This window comes from Columba livia, chromosome 13 (genome assembly GCF_036013475.1).
Source record: "Columba livia isolate bColLiv1 breed racing homer chromosome 13, bColLiv1.pat.W.v2, whole genome shotgun sequence".
Classification (NCBI taxonomy): Eukaryota; Metazoa; Chordata; class Aves; order Columbiformes; family Columbidae; genus Columba; species Columba livia.
In genome coordinates this window covers 12,014,855-12,031,970 of record NC_088614.1, presented here as the reverse complement: position 1 = coordinate 12,031,970, position 17,116 = coordinate 12,014,855, and the positions used below count along the sequence as shown (strand labels likewise).

The window sequence follows — 17,116 nt, the reverse complement described above, 5'->3', positions numbered from 1 at the left end:
ACTGAATGGCTGTAGGCAGCGCAACTGGCAGTCTCCCAGTGCTGTGGGGAAAACTACCTGCAAGCACCAAAAGTGGTCTATGAGCACTTCATTCCATTCATGAATTCATTCTGGAAAGATGGAGAAGTGGAAGAAGTATTTCCTTAGACTGACAGATCTTGACCCAGAAACCTGTGGAATGAGTCTTCCCTCCCCAGGGAGCTTCTCCAGGGTTAACAGACCCAAGCACCGCAGCTGGAAGGGACTCTGCTTTAACATGTCCCATCTGTGCTCACCCGCTGTGAAACTCTTCACTGCTGAGTCAAGAGGAAAACAACCCTTCAAAATTGAACAAACAACACTGGATCTCAACAGTTAACAGATTCATCGACATTATCATAGTAGGCTTCACAGGAGGCAGGTAAGTAAAATCCTGTTGAAGTAGAGAGCAGAACAGCAGAGAAATGATCTCCAGAAAAAGTCTGTCAGGAGTAAAAGACACCGAGACATGTGTCAGGGACTTCAGAAAGGGGTCGAAGATGACGATCTGTTCAATGACCTTAGCGGCACAACATAGTCTTCTCTTCTGCATCCACTAGTCAGCAAACCTTCCTGCATTCTAGAAAGCTTAGCTTGCCTCACTGTAATTACAGTCAGTTTTCTGTATTTCTCTGTCCTTGTTTCAGAGCAGATGAGAGTACATCCGTGGGATCACAAAGGCAAATGCTAAGCATCTCCAAAAGGCTCAGAGGAGCCAGGGGATTATTCCTGTGCCATAACCAGATGATGAGCTAGCTGAACAGGTCTCATTTAGAGTCTGCAGAACAGTCAGAGTAAGGATCAAAAACCACACACAAAGTAATCAGGCTCTGTCAGTCAGTGTTATGTGGAGCACACACTCAGCTCCATCAGTACATTAATCCCTGTTAACTGTTGCACCACCCTGATAACGAGGTGCTCAGAGCCAAACAGCCATCACAGCAGGATATTACAGAGGCACTGCAAAAAGCTTCCTCCCCCTCCCTTGTTTCAGAGGGCAGGAAACTTAAGGTTAGAATGGCTTTATTCCTGCCATGCTTGTATGAGACTGGGCCCAGTCTCAACATGTTACTGATTTCCAAATCATCCCACTAAGACACAACCATGCAACTTGGTCCATTTCATGGGCAATGAAATGCTCAAAAGCTTTAGTGAGCCCACGGCCAGGTGGGCACAGCATAGAAGAGAAAATACTTGCTTGTTACCTCTGCAGAACTGAGCAAGGCATCAGATTACTCCTTGACCACAGAGAATGAGCCACTGATACAGCTCCACCCAGCCCAGGAAGCAGGAGACCAGACCTCTGACTCAGCCCCAACTCTCAGATGTGGCACTGAAGCACATAAACCACAGAGACACCAGCCTCATTAAAATATTGCCCTGTTCTACTTCACAGAGTTTGAGTCATGAGAGACCTAAGCTCTGACTTAAAAGGAACACCTGCTTAAACAAGATTAGTCATAGCTACAACCCAGCATCTCCTTGGCTTTCTAACAGCAGCAGATAGCTTCTAACTGGGAGCAGGGGAACACAACCCACTTGCTTTCCAAGTGACTGATATGAAAGCCTTTGACCTGAAGCAACATAGAGTTACAGCATATCCGATTCAAGTCATTCACCAACAGCCACATCAACAGCTGCATGTGCTTTTCCACCTGGCATGACAAGCAGTGTTCTTCCTTTCCCTCCACAGCAGGCAGAGGCCTCTCGCCCTCCCTTCTCTGTGGTGGGAAAAATCCCTGCATATTTCACACAGCCTCTCCATGCAGAGACAACATCTCTAAGCATGATAATTCATGACAGCATTTAGACTCTGGTACAGGCTGTCCTCAGCACAGAGCTAAAGCAAATGTGGAAGGGTGGGGAGGGGTGTTCTCCCCTAACTCAGACTTGCTTTGTTTTTTGCTTTGTCTGCAGTCTGGCAAGTCCAGGTCTCCCTCCTAAAACAGGGCTGGGTGCATAACCCCACCTCCCAAAGCCAACTGAAAGCCAGGCGGCAGATGGAGACATAAGCAGCAGATGGAGATGACAAGACAGCAAGCCAACTAGTGTTCTTTTGCCCAAGCTCACCTGCAATGTGCTGAATGCCTTGAAGAGAGCAGGAACCGGTGAACAGCGACGAGCATCCACAAGAACAGTTAGACCCAAAGCCTGACATTCTGGTCTGCAAGGACAAAGAAAAAGAGGTCACATTATAGCTCTGTAATGACAGGGCTACCTTCTCCTAACCAAAATATACACATGGCAACAACCACCTGGATTGCTCAGTTTTTACCTTTGCTATCTCCACTTCCCTTTTCTCCAGCTTCTAGGATACATCTCACTGATAGCAAAGGTACTGACACCCACTCTGGGTAATCCACACAGGAAAACCAGTCCTTTCTAATTGCATTCAGGGACAAGCCTGGTCTTAGCCACAGTGCTTCACAAGAACAGCTATTCTGGATCAGACTCAAAATCTGCCTTGCCCAGAATCAGATTTGAAGGGAGAAGCGTAAGAAACAAAGCATGACAAGCAGAAGCTTTCCCCTGGGTTAAGCCTACTTCCTTTATCAATGGTTTAAAGGCTTCAGGGAAAAAAAAAAAAAGAAATAAATTAAAACTCACTAACAGAACCTGAGCATTACCTCTTATTAGTTCAATCACCCAGAAGCGAAACAAAGTTTCAGTAGAGCCTGAGATGAGTTCAGGGGACAGTCTGTAACACTGAAAGCAAGAGTAGCTGCAGTAAACTCCAGCTTGCAGACTCCAAAAACAATTGTTAGCCAGACATCAGGGCAGATTTTCTCAACCCTTGCAGATCCTCCTTCCCTTTCAGCTTGGAGGCCTGGCCCTAAAATATCATGTCACAATACTGTATCACAGAGCTGCTGCACGACTGCCCCCTCATAGCTCCCAAATGCTATTTTCTGGGCTAATGAAGGATAGCAAGAACAGCTAGGATTCAGGGCAATGCATGAAAACATTCAGTACATACCTAATTCTATCACACTATGTGCACAAGGCACATACAGGATAGCCAAAGTGCTTACTGAACACCAGCCAGTTCACCTTAGCAGGACATTCCCACCTGTACGGTTTCAGGACTGTCTAGACCAGGTTCCTAGGCCAATAAAGCCAACCTGTCCTACTCACTGCCTCAGCTTCCACCTCCGCAACAGGCGAAAGCAGACACGGCAGCAGCTATCCACCCTGTCAGCCCAAGAGCGTCACAAACCTTGGGATACTATGCAAGTACAGCAGAAGTCGTACAAGCTCAGTGGTGTTGCAGTGGGGGTTTAACCAGATTGTGTTCCTTGTTGTTATTATGGCCACTGCACGTCCTGATTTATCTCTGGTACCTGTAAAAAAAAGTAGGGAAAAAAAGTCACACAAGGAAGTCAAAGGTGCCTGGTTTAAGGTACATATGCCTCCTATTCCCCTACTACCACCTCATCACCTTCCTGGAAATGCTCCCCAGAACTAGATATAGTGTGTGCTGCAGACTGCAGTAGGCTATAAGCACACTTGCAAGGTGCTCAAACGCTGCCCCAGAGGGAAGCAGCTGAGCTCTGCTTGTCATTCTATCATGGTAGTGTTAAATTTGGACTGCTGTCTTCCACCCAAACACATTCTTCACAAAATATGGCTGAAGTCAGCTAATGATAACCCAACCTTTTGAGAAATGCAAGAATCTCATAAACTCAAGATAAATAATCTCACCTCCGCTTATGTTACAATGTTCACATTGCTGTCTGACAAGAGAATGCAGACAGGTTTGCAGAACAAGATGCACTACTAGACTGGGCACACACACTGCAGGCTGAGCCTAGCGTGGTACCAGACATCTCCACCTTGGAACTGGAGCTTCTCCTCGGAGGCTGCAGAGCGGACAGCCCAGAAGCACCCTCCTGCCTGCCTGCAGCTCTGACAAGAGAAGAGTTGGTGCCAGGCTTGCATTAGTTTCAGAGCTTGCTCAAGGCACAGGGAATAGTAAGGCACAGTATGGGCAACACAGCTGAGCTGTGATGTGTTGAGGAAGGAGAAACCCCTCTGCTTCACTTAGCCATGACAACAGTTCTCTGCCAAGTCTTTCTGTCTCTTCTGAACTTTATTGCTACCATAGGAGATACTGCCCTGGCCACCTCTCTCTCCATCCCAGGGACCAGCACGCAAGTTGACAGGTAAAATGGATACAGATGGACAGCCCCAAGCACCAAAACCTGTCCTGGTGTGATCTCAGTCTGTCACTAGGACGTGGCTTGAGTAAAGGCCACAGACACAGATGGGCACTTAGAAGCAGGGCCTTCTCCCTCCCAGGGACCAGAAGGGTGGCACAGGTATTCTGCTAACAGCCAGGACAAAATCTTTCATTATGTGATTCAGGAGGAGTTTTATTACTCATGAAATATGGTATTCTGCACACTGTATAAGCAAAGAGCTGGAGAGAAATTAGTAAAATCTTATTAATATACCCCACTTCATAACCTAAGGGGATAATCAGAAAACAACAGCAACAAAAAAAGAAAAGCACTCAATGACAGGAAAAATGGCTCGACAACCAGGCTCAGTAAAAAATTTATTACTCTGAAGCAACATCTTTTGTCTATGAGGGAGGCTGGGTATCACCAGAACTTGATTAAACCTTGAACTTCCATATAGGAGCCAGGGAGTTGCCAGACCAGGTCAAAAAAAGCAACCGCAGCGACCAGGGCTAGGTCTCCAACAGTGGCATAACCAAGAGCATAATTCAAGAGCAGAATGCAGAAGTGAAACCCTCTTGAAAGGAAAATTTCTTCCTAATTCCATCAGCTACAAGTTTATTAATTAGCTCTTATTCACTATTCATTATAAACAATATCCTTTCTAATGTAATCATTATATCATTACCAATATCCAACACAAAGTGTGTAACTGAGTGGTGAGTGTATTCCCTCAGGTGTGAGGATTGCACACTGAAATCTAAAAGGAGACACGTGAGAGATGTCAGTCAAATCAGATACTGCTTCTACAGAAACCATGATCCCTCCCTTAGACAAAAACTCCCTTGGAAGTGGCATCAAACCCAAACCTTGCTTTCTTCAACGCGTTTCCAGGGCACATCCCTTCAGCCCATATTCAAATGCATTTGCCTAGTTAAACAGTTGTACATTCTGATAGGAGTCTGTGACAAAGGAAACAACTAGAGCATTAGATCACATAGACAGGCTTCTACAATAGCATGGACTATGAGCTTCTCTTAAAGAGCTCTCTCTCAAACCCTGTCATTTTTTGGCTGTTGTACACAGCATAAAAATGTCCACCCTGATCAGCAGACCAAAAAATCAGAAATCTTCCTTTGGAATTTGTTCTTAACAGTTTAACCTCCTGTGGCAAAGTTACATGTTTGAATATAAATCTGTTCTGCATTTGATTTCCCATTTCACCTTTTTCCAGAAGACCGGAAAAGTTTTATTTCCCTTTCCTCCTTCCCTGCACAAAGGTGTTTTCACCTCATTCTCAATCATCTCATAACAGATAAACCACCTCCCAGTGCCTTGCCATAAGACATCCAGTTCAGTTACAAGAAAGGGTTGTCACCCTTCTCTGAACCAATATTCATCAATTCCTTTTATAACAAAGTCATCAGAACAGCCCAAACTATTTGAGAGTCAACACCAACAAGCACACAGAGATAAAATCACTTTCTTAATCTGACTAGTCATCCCCCCTCCTTTACATATCAAAATTGGTCTTGCAGCCCCAGCACTGAGTGGGAAATCCCTGTGCTGCCTTTCTGCTCTCCTCCCCAACTTCTCCACACTCCACAATGCACAGGTCCACCCGACCTCTTCTCTGCTCTTTGGCTAATTTTCAACTCATCCATGGCTCCTGAGCTGATCGAACGCAGCCATCTTTCTGCCCCACACTGGACAACCCCCTCACTGGCTGTGGAAGGAAGTGATCCCACAGGGGCAGCTTACGCAGATGCTGCCAAAAGGCTCTTTCACACTGGAGAGGTAGAACTCGCTTCCTCTGCTTTACTTCGTATTTGGTTAAACACAAAGACCTCTTGTGTGGGCCCTGCACACCAAGCAACCCTGGCTGCTCAGCTTTGTATATCACTCTGCCAATATTTGTCCCATCCAGAAGCTTTATCTGCAGCAATTTGATATTTGTTGCCATATCAGATGTAAACACTGAATATTGTTTGACCTACACCCCATCTCACCAGAACAATTCTGGGAAGTCCTCCCTTGATAGCTAGTTTTGTCATCTGCTATTTAGCTACACTATCATTCATCCCACACATTGCTCATCTACACTTCATTGGGATATTTCCTTTCAACTCTATGTGTCATGAAATCAAATGTTTTCTAAAAATCTGTTCTATCTATGCAGCAACATTTAATCAACCAAACTTCTAATTACCAAGTATAAAACTGGTTTTACAAGAGCACTGTCAAATAGCATCTTCCATACTCCTATCCTCTAATTATCTACCAACTGAATCAAGTTCCCATTATTTTGACCAGGTCTGATGTCAGGCCCACCAGCCCATCATTAGCTACATCCTCACTCTTCTGTTTGAACTACTGGTATGAGCACATAGATTTGGCCTTTCTGACTCATGCATGCCTGGCTCACATTTTGAGGCTCCTGGGAGCAAATTAACAGGACTTTTATGAGATGGAAGTTCTACTTCCTGTCCTTCCCATCCAGAAACTTTAGAGGAGTCAAGAAGCGTTGCTTCTGGAGAGGTTTGGCGTGAAAAGAATGGAATTGTCACCAGTCCACAGCACTGCAAACAGAGGCTCATCTCCCTTGTCCTTCCTCAAACCACACTTCCCAGACACAGGCTGAGCTACTCACCGGGCAGGCAGGCAACTCCACTCCTGAGCACTTCTGGATTCACCTCCTTGACTATGGCAGATGCAAAACGACCACCCCAGGCACTCCCAGACACTGGAGATGTTGGAGGAGTAACAGCTGTTGAAGTTTCCTCCTGGGCACTGGCTGTACTCACTGGTTTCAATGCATCTGTGCCAGTTGCTTCTTTTCTCATCTCTGCCCCTTCCGACACCACCTCTGTTAAAACAAGCAGCAGTCAGAAGCTTGAGCAAAGCTCCACCCAAAAGGTCCCAGGTAAGTCCCAGACTGGGGAGGGACGTGCCCCCAGCCCCAGCACTCTGCAGCTCCTCCAGTCCTCGTGCCAGCAGCATGCATGTTCCAAAACTGCCTATAACATTAATAGTACTGTAATTGTAAAAAAATAAAACAATTTATTGTCAAGTTTTCAAGTTAGAAAAACTCAGTTAAGATCCGGATCACTGCAGTTGCAGTCATTTCTAAAGGTCCAAGTCTGCTCAGAGCCTGAAAGCCTGGCACGGTACAAGTCCCTGGCTAAGCCCCAGCAGCCTGAGCGTGCTGAAGTGATAAGGCAGCTCCTGACAGGGAGAGATGTTCCATCAAACCAGAATTACTCCCACAACACCACTTTCAGACTAGTTCCTGAAAATATTAAGTCAACTCAAGGCTGGAAATTAGCTATAGAGACCTTGTTCTGCTCATCCAGATTGTTTTAATTAACAGTTAACATGAAAGTCTGAACCCTATTTTAAAACCCTGAGGAACATGGTGATTACACCAATCGGCTCTGTGGAGAACTGTAGAAAACGGTTCCTTTGCTTGACACCTCAGCTCTTAAGTACGAGTTATCAGAATCAGATAATTCCAAAACTAAATGTCTTAGCTACCACGTGGAAAATAATGTTAGTTTTATCAAGTTTCAATTTTCACATAGAAGCAGCCGGAGAGAGGAAAAAAATATATATACCTACTGTGTAAGAAGTTTTATTCCCCATTTCCCAATATTATAAGAATTAGAAGCCAACAAAGTGTCTTCAATGACACATCTTCAGCATCCTAAGTACTCAGCTAGGCTATCCCACAGTTCAGCAGAAAGATATGTTAAAGAAAAAGCTATACTTTGCTGTAAGTCCTGATACTTCAGTATCTACCAATAAAAAAAAAAAAAATAAATCAACCTATCTTTAGGAAAAGACTGGAGCATTTATTTGCTTGCTATGAAGTCAGACATTTTAATTGCTATTTAAAATTAACTTCAACCATCCTACCTCCCTGCTACATCAACAATGCTGACACTTGACTCAGTTTATTTACTAACAGATTCCAATACTTCATTAAAGACCAGGACCAGGAACAAAGCAGTCCTTGAAGTGGCTTTCAATACAAGTTTTAGCAGTGAAGGAGATTTGCAGGTTGAGGCTCAGCCCAAACTACTTTCAAAATTGCTAAGTGGGTGAGAGAAGTGCCCTGAGCATCATGGCTCACTGCACAAAATTACCCGACAGTGGGGGGAAGCTAGGAGGGGCTCCAGGGCTCTGCACCATTGAGGCCATGATGGAGTAGCTGCTCATTACTCTTTGGTAACAACCCTCTTGAGAGCGCATCCCTGGGACCCAGCTTGGTATCTGCTGCATTTGACTACATAAGCTGCTGCAATGGTGTCGGTGCTCTGCACAGTTATGGGACACATCAGAGCTCAGTTCTGTTCCTAAGTCTACCTCAGCCTCCTCTTTCCAGTGACGCAAGACGTCATTCATTTTGGACAACACTGCTGGATCTTCCTGAAGCAGCATTTCAGACGGGCATTGATCTCCTGTACTTGGGGTATCTTGAAGATCAAAAAGTCATGTAAGTTGTGCTCCAAAAGTTTCACATTAAGGATTGAAAGACTTTCTAAGGAGAACACAGAATCATCTTCTCAAGAAGCTGTAAGGCCTGGTAATAAGCAGAACCACACAGTTTGTAGTAAATAAATCTGCATTAAATGAGAAAGCCTGCAAAGGGGACCAAAAGGTGGCATTTAAAGAAGACAAGAAAAGGAACACAGCTATATGAAGGACAAGAGAAAGACACAAATGCACATGGTAGCTCTGCCTTAGATATCTCTTAGGAATGAGGAGGCAACTCCCAAAAAGTAGGAGAGAGAAGCATTTTGCTCAGCCCACCAGACACAGTCCCAGAGAAACCTCACTGGAGTTGTGTAGCCTCCAGACTACGTACATTTTGCTTGAACAAACCTCTTATCTAAGCTTTTCAGGGTCAGTTCAGCTTTGCAGACCCCACCTCTCTGCCAACAGGTCCAAGCACACTGTTATTTGCAATCTGGGGTGGAGGCATTTACTAAAGCGGAAATTGTAGAATGCGGAGGATTACATCAAAAAGCAAATTGAGAACTGAGACATCTGAATTTGCCATGTTTGCAGGTTCCACCTTTCCCCAAGGTTAAGGAAGTGGTAGAGAAGGATTTGCTTGTGTGCATTTCAAAGAGACATTAGCATTTTTCCTGCAAACTGCCCCGGCACCAGTATCATCTATGCTAACATCACGTAGTAACAGGCATCGGGAATGGAACGCCCCGCTGAATACGCCCCAGTGTGGTTTTTCAGCTAATTTATTGAATATCAAGATATTTTCCACCCCCAAATACAGGAATTATTTCCAGAGCTGTAAAGTTTCAAAATTCACTTAAAGTTAGTCATTAGGGAAAAACAGCAGTCAGACTTCCTGTGAATGGAACCAGTGTAGATTTTAATCCACCAAGTCAGAATAGCTCATATTTGACTTGAAATCTAAGTTAGATCATATTTGTCTAGAAAATAAGCTCAGTCTGTGACTGAGAGTGGAAGGGGAAAGAGTTGAGAGACTAGAAAAAATCTGTAGATAACAGCAAACTCAAGTGCCCCAGATTTGAATGTGTATTTTGACATAATCTACTCCGCCTGCCAAAACAAGAGCAAATCGTACATCTGCTTACTAGTACTGAGGTGTGAACTGCCAATCTAAATTGGCCCAGCAAAGCTTAAGCTTTGTTGTTATTTATAGTTTAAGCAAGATATCCAGAGTTTCCAATCATAGTAGCAAAAGAACCCCAACAAAACACAGAGAAGTCAAGACGCCTACAGACCGACTGGAAAAGTCCATTGGTAGGACTGAGCATAGGACATTTGGTTCATCTTGTAATTCTATCTTATTGTATCTCTGAGGGTTTAATAGGGTAAGATAAGGGGATGGCTTGTTTGGATCTCAAAGCAATCAAATGTAATTGAATGGATTAAGCTTATTATAGTTCCGGCTATAATGTTTAAGAAATATTCGTGGCATTAACAGATTTTTGAGCTGCCGTGTGCCTTAAAGAGTTTGGTTGGTAGGTTTGGGGGGTTTTCCCAGCAATTTAGGTTGTTTCTTTTGCTTTTGAAACTCCAAGATGACAGGATTTTTTTAACTGCAATGCCAAAGTGTATCATCATCAGAAATGGGTCATGAATACATCGCTTATTTCAGCCAAATCCCCAGAAACATTTAAATTGTCTGACATTTAAATTGTCTGTCATTTAAGAACAAACTCCACACATACCCCAGAGGGGTCCATCATTGTTGAAATCCGCAGCAGCGGCCAAGATTTGTCCTGTGGATCAGCGAAAACATCACACTTATTATCTCGTACACGAGCTGGACCTGTCTAATTTTAGACAGAAGAGACAGGAACATTGAAAAGGCAACCACCAGAGCCATGAGGAGAGCATCCACCCAGCACTCAATGCAGCCTAGGTTTTTCTGAGGTCCAGTCCTTTGCAAACATGAAGTGAAGCCAGGTTTGGCTTGCTCAGGGGAACGGATAGCCGCAGCATGACTATTTATTGGCACAGATCGCCCAAGAGCTACAGAGAGGCAGAAGGTGACCTCTTTTTTTCTGGTCATATTGATGGACACTCAGAAAGACACACACTTCTGAAACAGAAATTCAAGCTGACCCCTCTGTTTCACAGAGAGGAATGCTTGTCACTCCAAACATATCAGAAATGCCTGGCAATCATGGGCTTGCCTAATTATGAAATTAAGTATTTTGGTGCAGGTGATAATGAAATTCCATTTTAATCAATGGACACTTCAGGTCCATTAGGAGGTCATGGTAAAATGTGACTTTTGGACACTTGAGAAAGCAGCTGTGTTTGCAGCCAGAAGTAGTACCACAGCAGTGATGTAGGCTCTGATCCACACAACTTCAGACTAGTGAAAGCATTACAGTGGGAGCCCATCCCAAGACAACTAGCTCTTGATCTGCTCCTCCAGAGGGTCTGACACTAACAGTGTAGGTCTCTACCTCCAAGCCTTTCACAAGAGACCTCACTCTAATCTTTCAAGCTGGGGAATTTTCCTAGCCAGGGGTCTCAGGGAATGAGAGCTGTTGAACTGGAATGGCATGTTTCACCCGCCTCCGCCACACACATGCTCCTCAATGTGATCTGCATATCTAGCTACAGCTTTCCAGACTCAGCAGAGGCAAAGCCAACATCATGTCTGTGCGGTTACACGCTACCTCCTTACAGCCTGGTGCAAAAGGCAGAGAGATCTGGATTGCCTGTTCAATTCCTTTCAAAGGAGCATAGCTCCAGCACAGCAACCCAAGCATCACAAACTCTGGGCAATACCTGCTTGAAGATATCGTTTGAGTTGAAGTTAGATGCTTAATTTCTCAGTGCTCTCCCACTCAAGTTAAACAGCTCCTACTTGAATCTGACAAAGCTGAAGAAAGCTCGCCAGAGGGGAAGGGAGGGAAGAGGGGGGGATCCTTCAACTCTGCAGTTTGCTTCTTAGACCAGTTACCAGCACACACATGTGTTGATCTTCATGTCATGTTAAACAGCTAGTATTTGACTGTGGCATTCACTGCTGCTTCCTCTTGCTGTAACTATCTTCCTAAAGCAAATTTCCAACTACAAAAAATTCATACAGTTACACAGTCTCTTCTCATACATTCCTATTGCATGCATCCATAATGTACACATGATGAACGTAATGGGTGGAAGTCACCAGCAATCAGGTTAACCAAAATTAAAAGTCTTTTAAACTGGAACTTTGTTCTGTATCAATGTAAATTTGCAAACAACTATTAAACAAAACACCTACAATAAACACACCTCTGAAGAGAAAACTAATTTCAAGGCACAAAATCAACAACTTAATCATTTTCCTGTGTTCATGCTATTACCCCAAAACCACCTAGCAGCCATACTTGCCAGCAGTACCCCTTGAGAACTTTGCTTTCAATCCATGTTCTCAACCAGATAAACACACAAACATACAATTCCTGTACCTTTAGGAGATGATACCCCAGAAGCTGCCTCTCGGTGGGAGCGCGGAGTAGCAGGCTCTGCATCCCCCTCAGTGGGTCCTGAGGACAGTGGTCCAGCCTCCAGTTCCTCTTCAATGGATTCCAGTGTTTTTAAGGCTACAGTCTTCGACTTTTCCCCATAAGAAAAACTTCTCTCATTTTCCTCCCCTTCCTGCAAGTTCTGTACTGCAACACACTCTGGGTTCAGCACAGAGTTCTCTTCACCTTTACTGTCCTGGTTTTCTGGCCATTTCTGTGGCTCTTCACACCTCTCTCCAAACCTCTGGGTTCTGAATTGCCTTGAGCCTTCCACTCGTGCACCAGGGCCCAAAGAGTCACTGTCATTTAATTGTTCTGCTGTCTGATCTCCTCCTGCTGACAGAGCAGTTGCCAGTAGCATGGCTTCTTCAGCTTTCTCATGCTGACAGGCAGAGACCTCTTGCTCTTCACCATCTGACAAGAGTTCATCTGTAGGAGATTTGACAGAACAGTGACTATAAGTAGTCTGATTCTCATTTACAGTCAATATTTTTCCTATCTCTTCAACTTCCTCCGGGCTGTCCCTTCTTTCCAGTTCAAATTCATCTACTTCTCCTCGGTTCTGTTCTGGAGGATTTAATGGAGAACTAAGATTTACTTTCTGATCACTGCAGCAAGCACCAACTGCTCCTACATCAGCAATGTCCCCAGAAGAAGAGCCTCTCTCCACACCTACATCTGAACTCTCAGGAGGGATAAGCAATGTAGTGGCCTGGATCGGTGCAATGCTTTCACCGACACACTGGCAAGAAACATCAGAACCTTCCTTCAGTGTGCAACGTGGTCCCAAAGGCGCAGGGACAGACACATGAGAGGCATCCATCTGTGTCACCTCATTTTGACCCTCAGTCAGTGGTTTTCCATGTATCACCTCCTCTTTAGCAGCAGTACCATCTAGAATTGTTTCTGGGCTCTGCTCTGATGTTTCAGCACCACAGTTTCTGCTAGGATCATCACTTTCTTCTTCCATGTTTCCAGGAGCACCAGGCATTTGTGCTTTGCTGTTGACACCCTCTCCAGCACACACATTACTGTAGCTGCACAGTGCATATCGCCAGTCGATTGAGTGTTCACTGCAGCTGTCTTGCTGTGCAGACGAATCTTCTGCACTGCAGGCAGGAGACTCAGACACAGGAAAACTATTTCCCATGTTTCCAGGACCGCCCGATACCAGCTGACCTTCTGAAGACACTTCTCCATGTGCCATCATTTTGTTGCTTTCCAACGGAATTACATTTTTGAGAACTTCTGTAGAAGAAGTTCTCACAGCATCCATTTGGCAGTGCTCCTTCTGCATAAGTGCTGACTGAATTAAGTTCTTGGAGTAGGTACTGTCTTGAATGACAATAAACCTGTGGTTGCCTTTAGACGTATTCACTCGTGTTCTGGGCTGAGTCAGATAATTTAGAGCTAGCGACTGGGTTAAAGAGCCTGCTTGTGGCCCAAACCTGGGCAGTGAAACTTCTGTCAGCTCAACGTACTCCCCTTCAAGGTCACTGTTCAAATTGTCTAGAGGGACGGGACTTGTAGAGGCACCATTGACAAGAGCTTCACTCAACTGCGGAGCTGTGCTGCTAACGACCAGGTTATCTTGATTTGGACTTTGTTCCTGTAGATACTGAGATCCTGGGTCTGTTGAACTGCACTCAGCATGGTCCATGGGGAGGCACAAAATGGAACGTTCCTCTGTTATTTCTGGAGAGATGATATTGTTTTCAATTATTTTTGGCTTATTTATAAATTCAGGATTAACCACTTTATCCCAGGGGACACGAAATATTTTATCATCAGTGGTTAGTAAACAATTTTCCAGTGCTATACCCATCCGCTCTCCATTGAAAGTACTCAACCATTCCAGAGTAAAAATAGAGGTATAGGAAACTTCTGGAATCACGACTTCCTCTACATTATGCTTGTCTTTTGCCAAACATTTCAATACAATTCGTGGAGACTTCTTCAGATAGGGGACCACCTGCAGGTAGAAGTCACCAGGCTTCAAGATTCGCCAGTCAATAGAAGCCAGCTGGACTACAATCTTCTCATGAACACACAGGGGCCAGCCCTCATGGCGAAACAGCAAGCCACAGTACTGAACCTATGGAGAAAAAAAGAAAGTGTTTTCAGCATCAGGAACAGACCTCAGCTCAAGCTTTTGCACAAGGGAGATCAATGTTTCTCTTTCACAGCTGTAGCAATAGAACAGCTGAATTTAGGGCCTTTGGTTATTGGTGTAGGGGAGTTTTCCATACTGCAGTCTTCTCTTTGAAGAGCAGAAATAAATAAAAGCTACCAACGCAAATCACCAGCATCTCAGAATCAGAATATGAACTAACCAGCTCCCCAAAGCCTCAGCCCTGTTTTGAAGCTGGTCAGCACAGACAGGCAGAGGTCGAAACCCCAGAACCCCAGTGCAGAGAAATCAGGAGTTCTCACCTCCCTGTGGTCAAGCCAGGAGACCCTAGCTCTACCTCACTTCTGACTCATTAGGACCAACTGGACTGACTAAGAAAGTGAAAATGCAGACCATACAGCATCCCTACACAAGTGTCATTAGAGAAATGCAGGCAGACAGCAGTCTGCTTACAACGTGCAGACAAAACCCACTGTCCTCAACTAAAGACCAGCCACAGCCTTAACATAGAAAGTGGCTCTAGAAACACATCATTTCCAGAGCATCCACAGTGAGCTCAATGTTGTACCAGGTACATTTGATACCAACCTGCCAGGAGGAGGCTGTGGATGCACAAACCTCACTGCACAGGATGTCACTAGTCAGCCTGGCACTGCAAAATGTCTTTTCTCTGGTGAAGCAGTGGTTGGTCTTTAGACTAAGGTCTACTGGAAAGGTGGTAATGAAAAGCTTGGCTGAGGAGGGAAGGCAGAATGAAAATGCCAAGGTCTGAGGACTTGTTTTTACTCCCTAATGTGCTCTGCTGGAAGATTAAGCATGTTCCACTTAATTCTGGTTAAGCCAAATTGAAGAACATGAAGCCAGGTAAAAATCACTCATCTGGTGCTATCAAGACTTCACGCACGACAGGTGGAGACAAGTTATGTGGGACACAGCAGCAAAGGATCGCTGCAACCTGCCAGCAAACCGAAGGAGATACTGCAAAGACAAAGCAGGAGAAAGGAAGCAGCAAATGAGGAAAGCACAGCAGAACCACAAAGAATGGAGCAAGTCCCATCAGCAAGCTGCTAGGAACTACATTTGGCATACCAGAGATTTCCTCATTCCCAAAACACAGCAGCACTCAGGACAAGTCTCAGACAAATCCCAATCAAGTAAAAGAACTGACGTTTCATGGCTGAACTCACTTGACTCACTTACAGCTTTATCACAACTTCAAAAAAAATAAAATGACTGCTTTGAACTAGACTCTGTTTGGGTAAAGTAAGATTTAAATTGAGCTATGACAGAAACCATCAATTTAATGATGAATTTCCTCTTTCTCTGTCAGGACAAGGGCTTAGATGGGATTCACCTGTATCAGATGAAAGTCCAAACACTTTAGTATTGTTAGCATTAGACCTCAGACATTTTCTCTTGTTTCTCTTACATGGTCACATGGAAGACTTGACAGAAACAGCAATTTACAAAAATGCCATATTCTGCAGGACAGGCAGATTAAAGAAAAGAAAAAATAAACTTTAATTCAAATATTTTGCCATATAGCAGGAAGGAATTTCCTTGGTCCTCACACACCTTGAAACAACCAGTAATGGCATCAAGTTTCTTTCCTATGTTCATCAAGCTTTACGTTCAGCCCAGCCAGGTTTCTTATCCTCACTGCAGCTGACGCAAAGTTGCTCAGAGGCTTGAAAAGCCAAATCATCCTTTAGATTCAATAATTCCTCCTCCTCAACCCTGAAGCTTATTCTCTGGATGTGTTCCCATTGCTTAAAATTATTAAGCCATGTTACATCACCTTAGTAAGACTCCCTTGATCATGTCTTAGACCTGTCAGAAGCACCTCCTTAGTGATGCTTCATTTTTTTTTTTTTTTTTTAAAAGCGCTATATTTCCTCATTCCACTTTTTCATAGTGCAAAGCATTGCAAGCCACTCTGTATAATGGCACCAACACTTCCCAACTGTGCTAGCATCATCTCTTAAAGCTAGAATCACACTTGTCTTCTAGTCATGTCCCTACGGTACTCGTTACCTGCTAGTTTTTCTTCCCAAACTGATGAACCCCACTTCAAAGCAGAAATTCTGTCCACTGTTTTGTGGAGGCACGTGCTTACCCTCCCAGTCTACCATTATAAAAACTTAAGTACGTAGTTTTAGAGCTCATGGTGTGTAATACTTTTATCACCCTCCTCCTTCAGGTTATTGCTCATGTCTCCCAGACTGGTTTCATCACAAAATATCTGTCATCTGCATACTCTTACCTTCTATGCCAAAGTCATGGATGAGGACTAATGTGAGTCTCATAACTCCTGCCTCCAACTCAGTTTTCACTAGAGTACAAACACCCTCCCTTTCACCAGTTTGTTACCCATCTTGCAATACTTGCATAAGCCTCCATCCCTTTGACACAATAATTAATTTTGTATATGACTCCATAATAAATCTTTTACAGAAGAGATTAGACAACAAAACATTTCTCTGTAGGGAGAGCTGGTTTACGAAAAACGTTTGTCTTACACTACCTGCCATGGAGCAAACCACAGTAAAAATGTTCTCCGGCTAATTCAGTCCTCGCTCAGTGCACGCTGTTGTACACTCAGCTTGTTCTCTGTATTTTGTTACTAGCCCTGACTTAACAGATTCAATAGAAATCCCCATTATCAGACATTCGGCATTACATGGTAACTTCTTCCACATTCGAGGACGGAGACCAGCCGGTCCCTTTTCTTCAGCGTAGGTGATTAATTCCCTATCCAATTCAGTCAT

The 17,116-nt window shown here is 44.2% G+C and overlaps 1 protein-coding gene across 15 annotated transcripts in view; it reads right to left on the bottom strand.

Annotated features, from left to right (window-relative positions):
• Window positions 1-17,116, bottom strand: part of PLEKHG4 (pleckstrin homology and RhoGEF domain containing G4) — a 95,520-nt gene that overhangs the window by 52,366 nt on the left and 26,038 nt on the right. For 10 of the 15 annotated variants that reach the window (XR_010465967.1, XM_065029050.1, XM_065029054.1 and 7 more), the window contains exons 3-7: window positions 12,161-14,312; window positions 10,421-10,471; window positions 6,850-7,065; window positions 3,236-3,359; window positions 2,089-2,182 (exon numbers count right to left, since the gene is read on the bottom strand). Coding sequence is in view for 14 of the 15 variants with exons in the window: in XM_065029050.1 (XP_064885122.1) it covers window positions 2,089-2,182; window positions 3,236-3,359; window positions 6,850-7,065; window positions 10,421-10,471; window positions 12,161-14,312 (2,637 nt within the window). In the remaining variant the exon portion in view is untranslated. The remainder of the gene's footprint in view (window positions 1-2,088; window positions 2,183-3,235; window positions 3,360-6,849; window positions 7,066-10,420; window positions 10,472-12,160; window positions 14,313-17,116) is intronic. The other 5 variants (XM_065029052.1, XM_065029061.1, XM_065029062.1 and 2 more) reach the window with 1 other exon arrangement.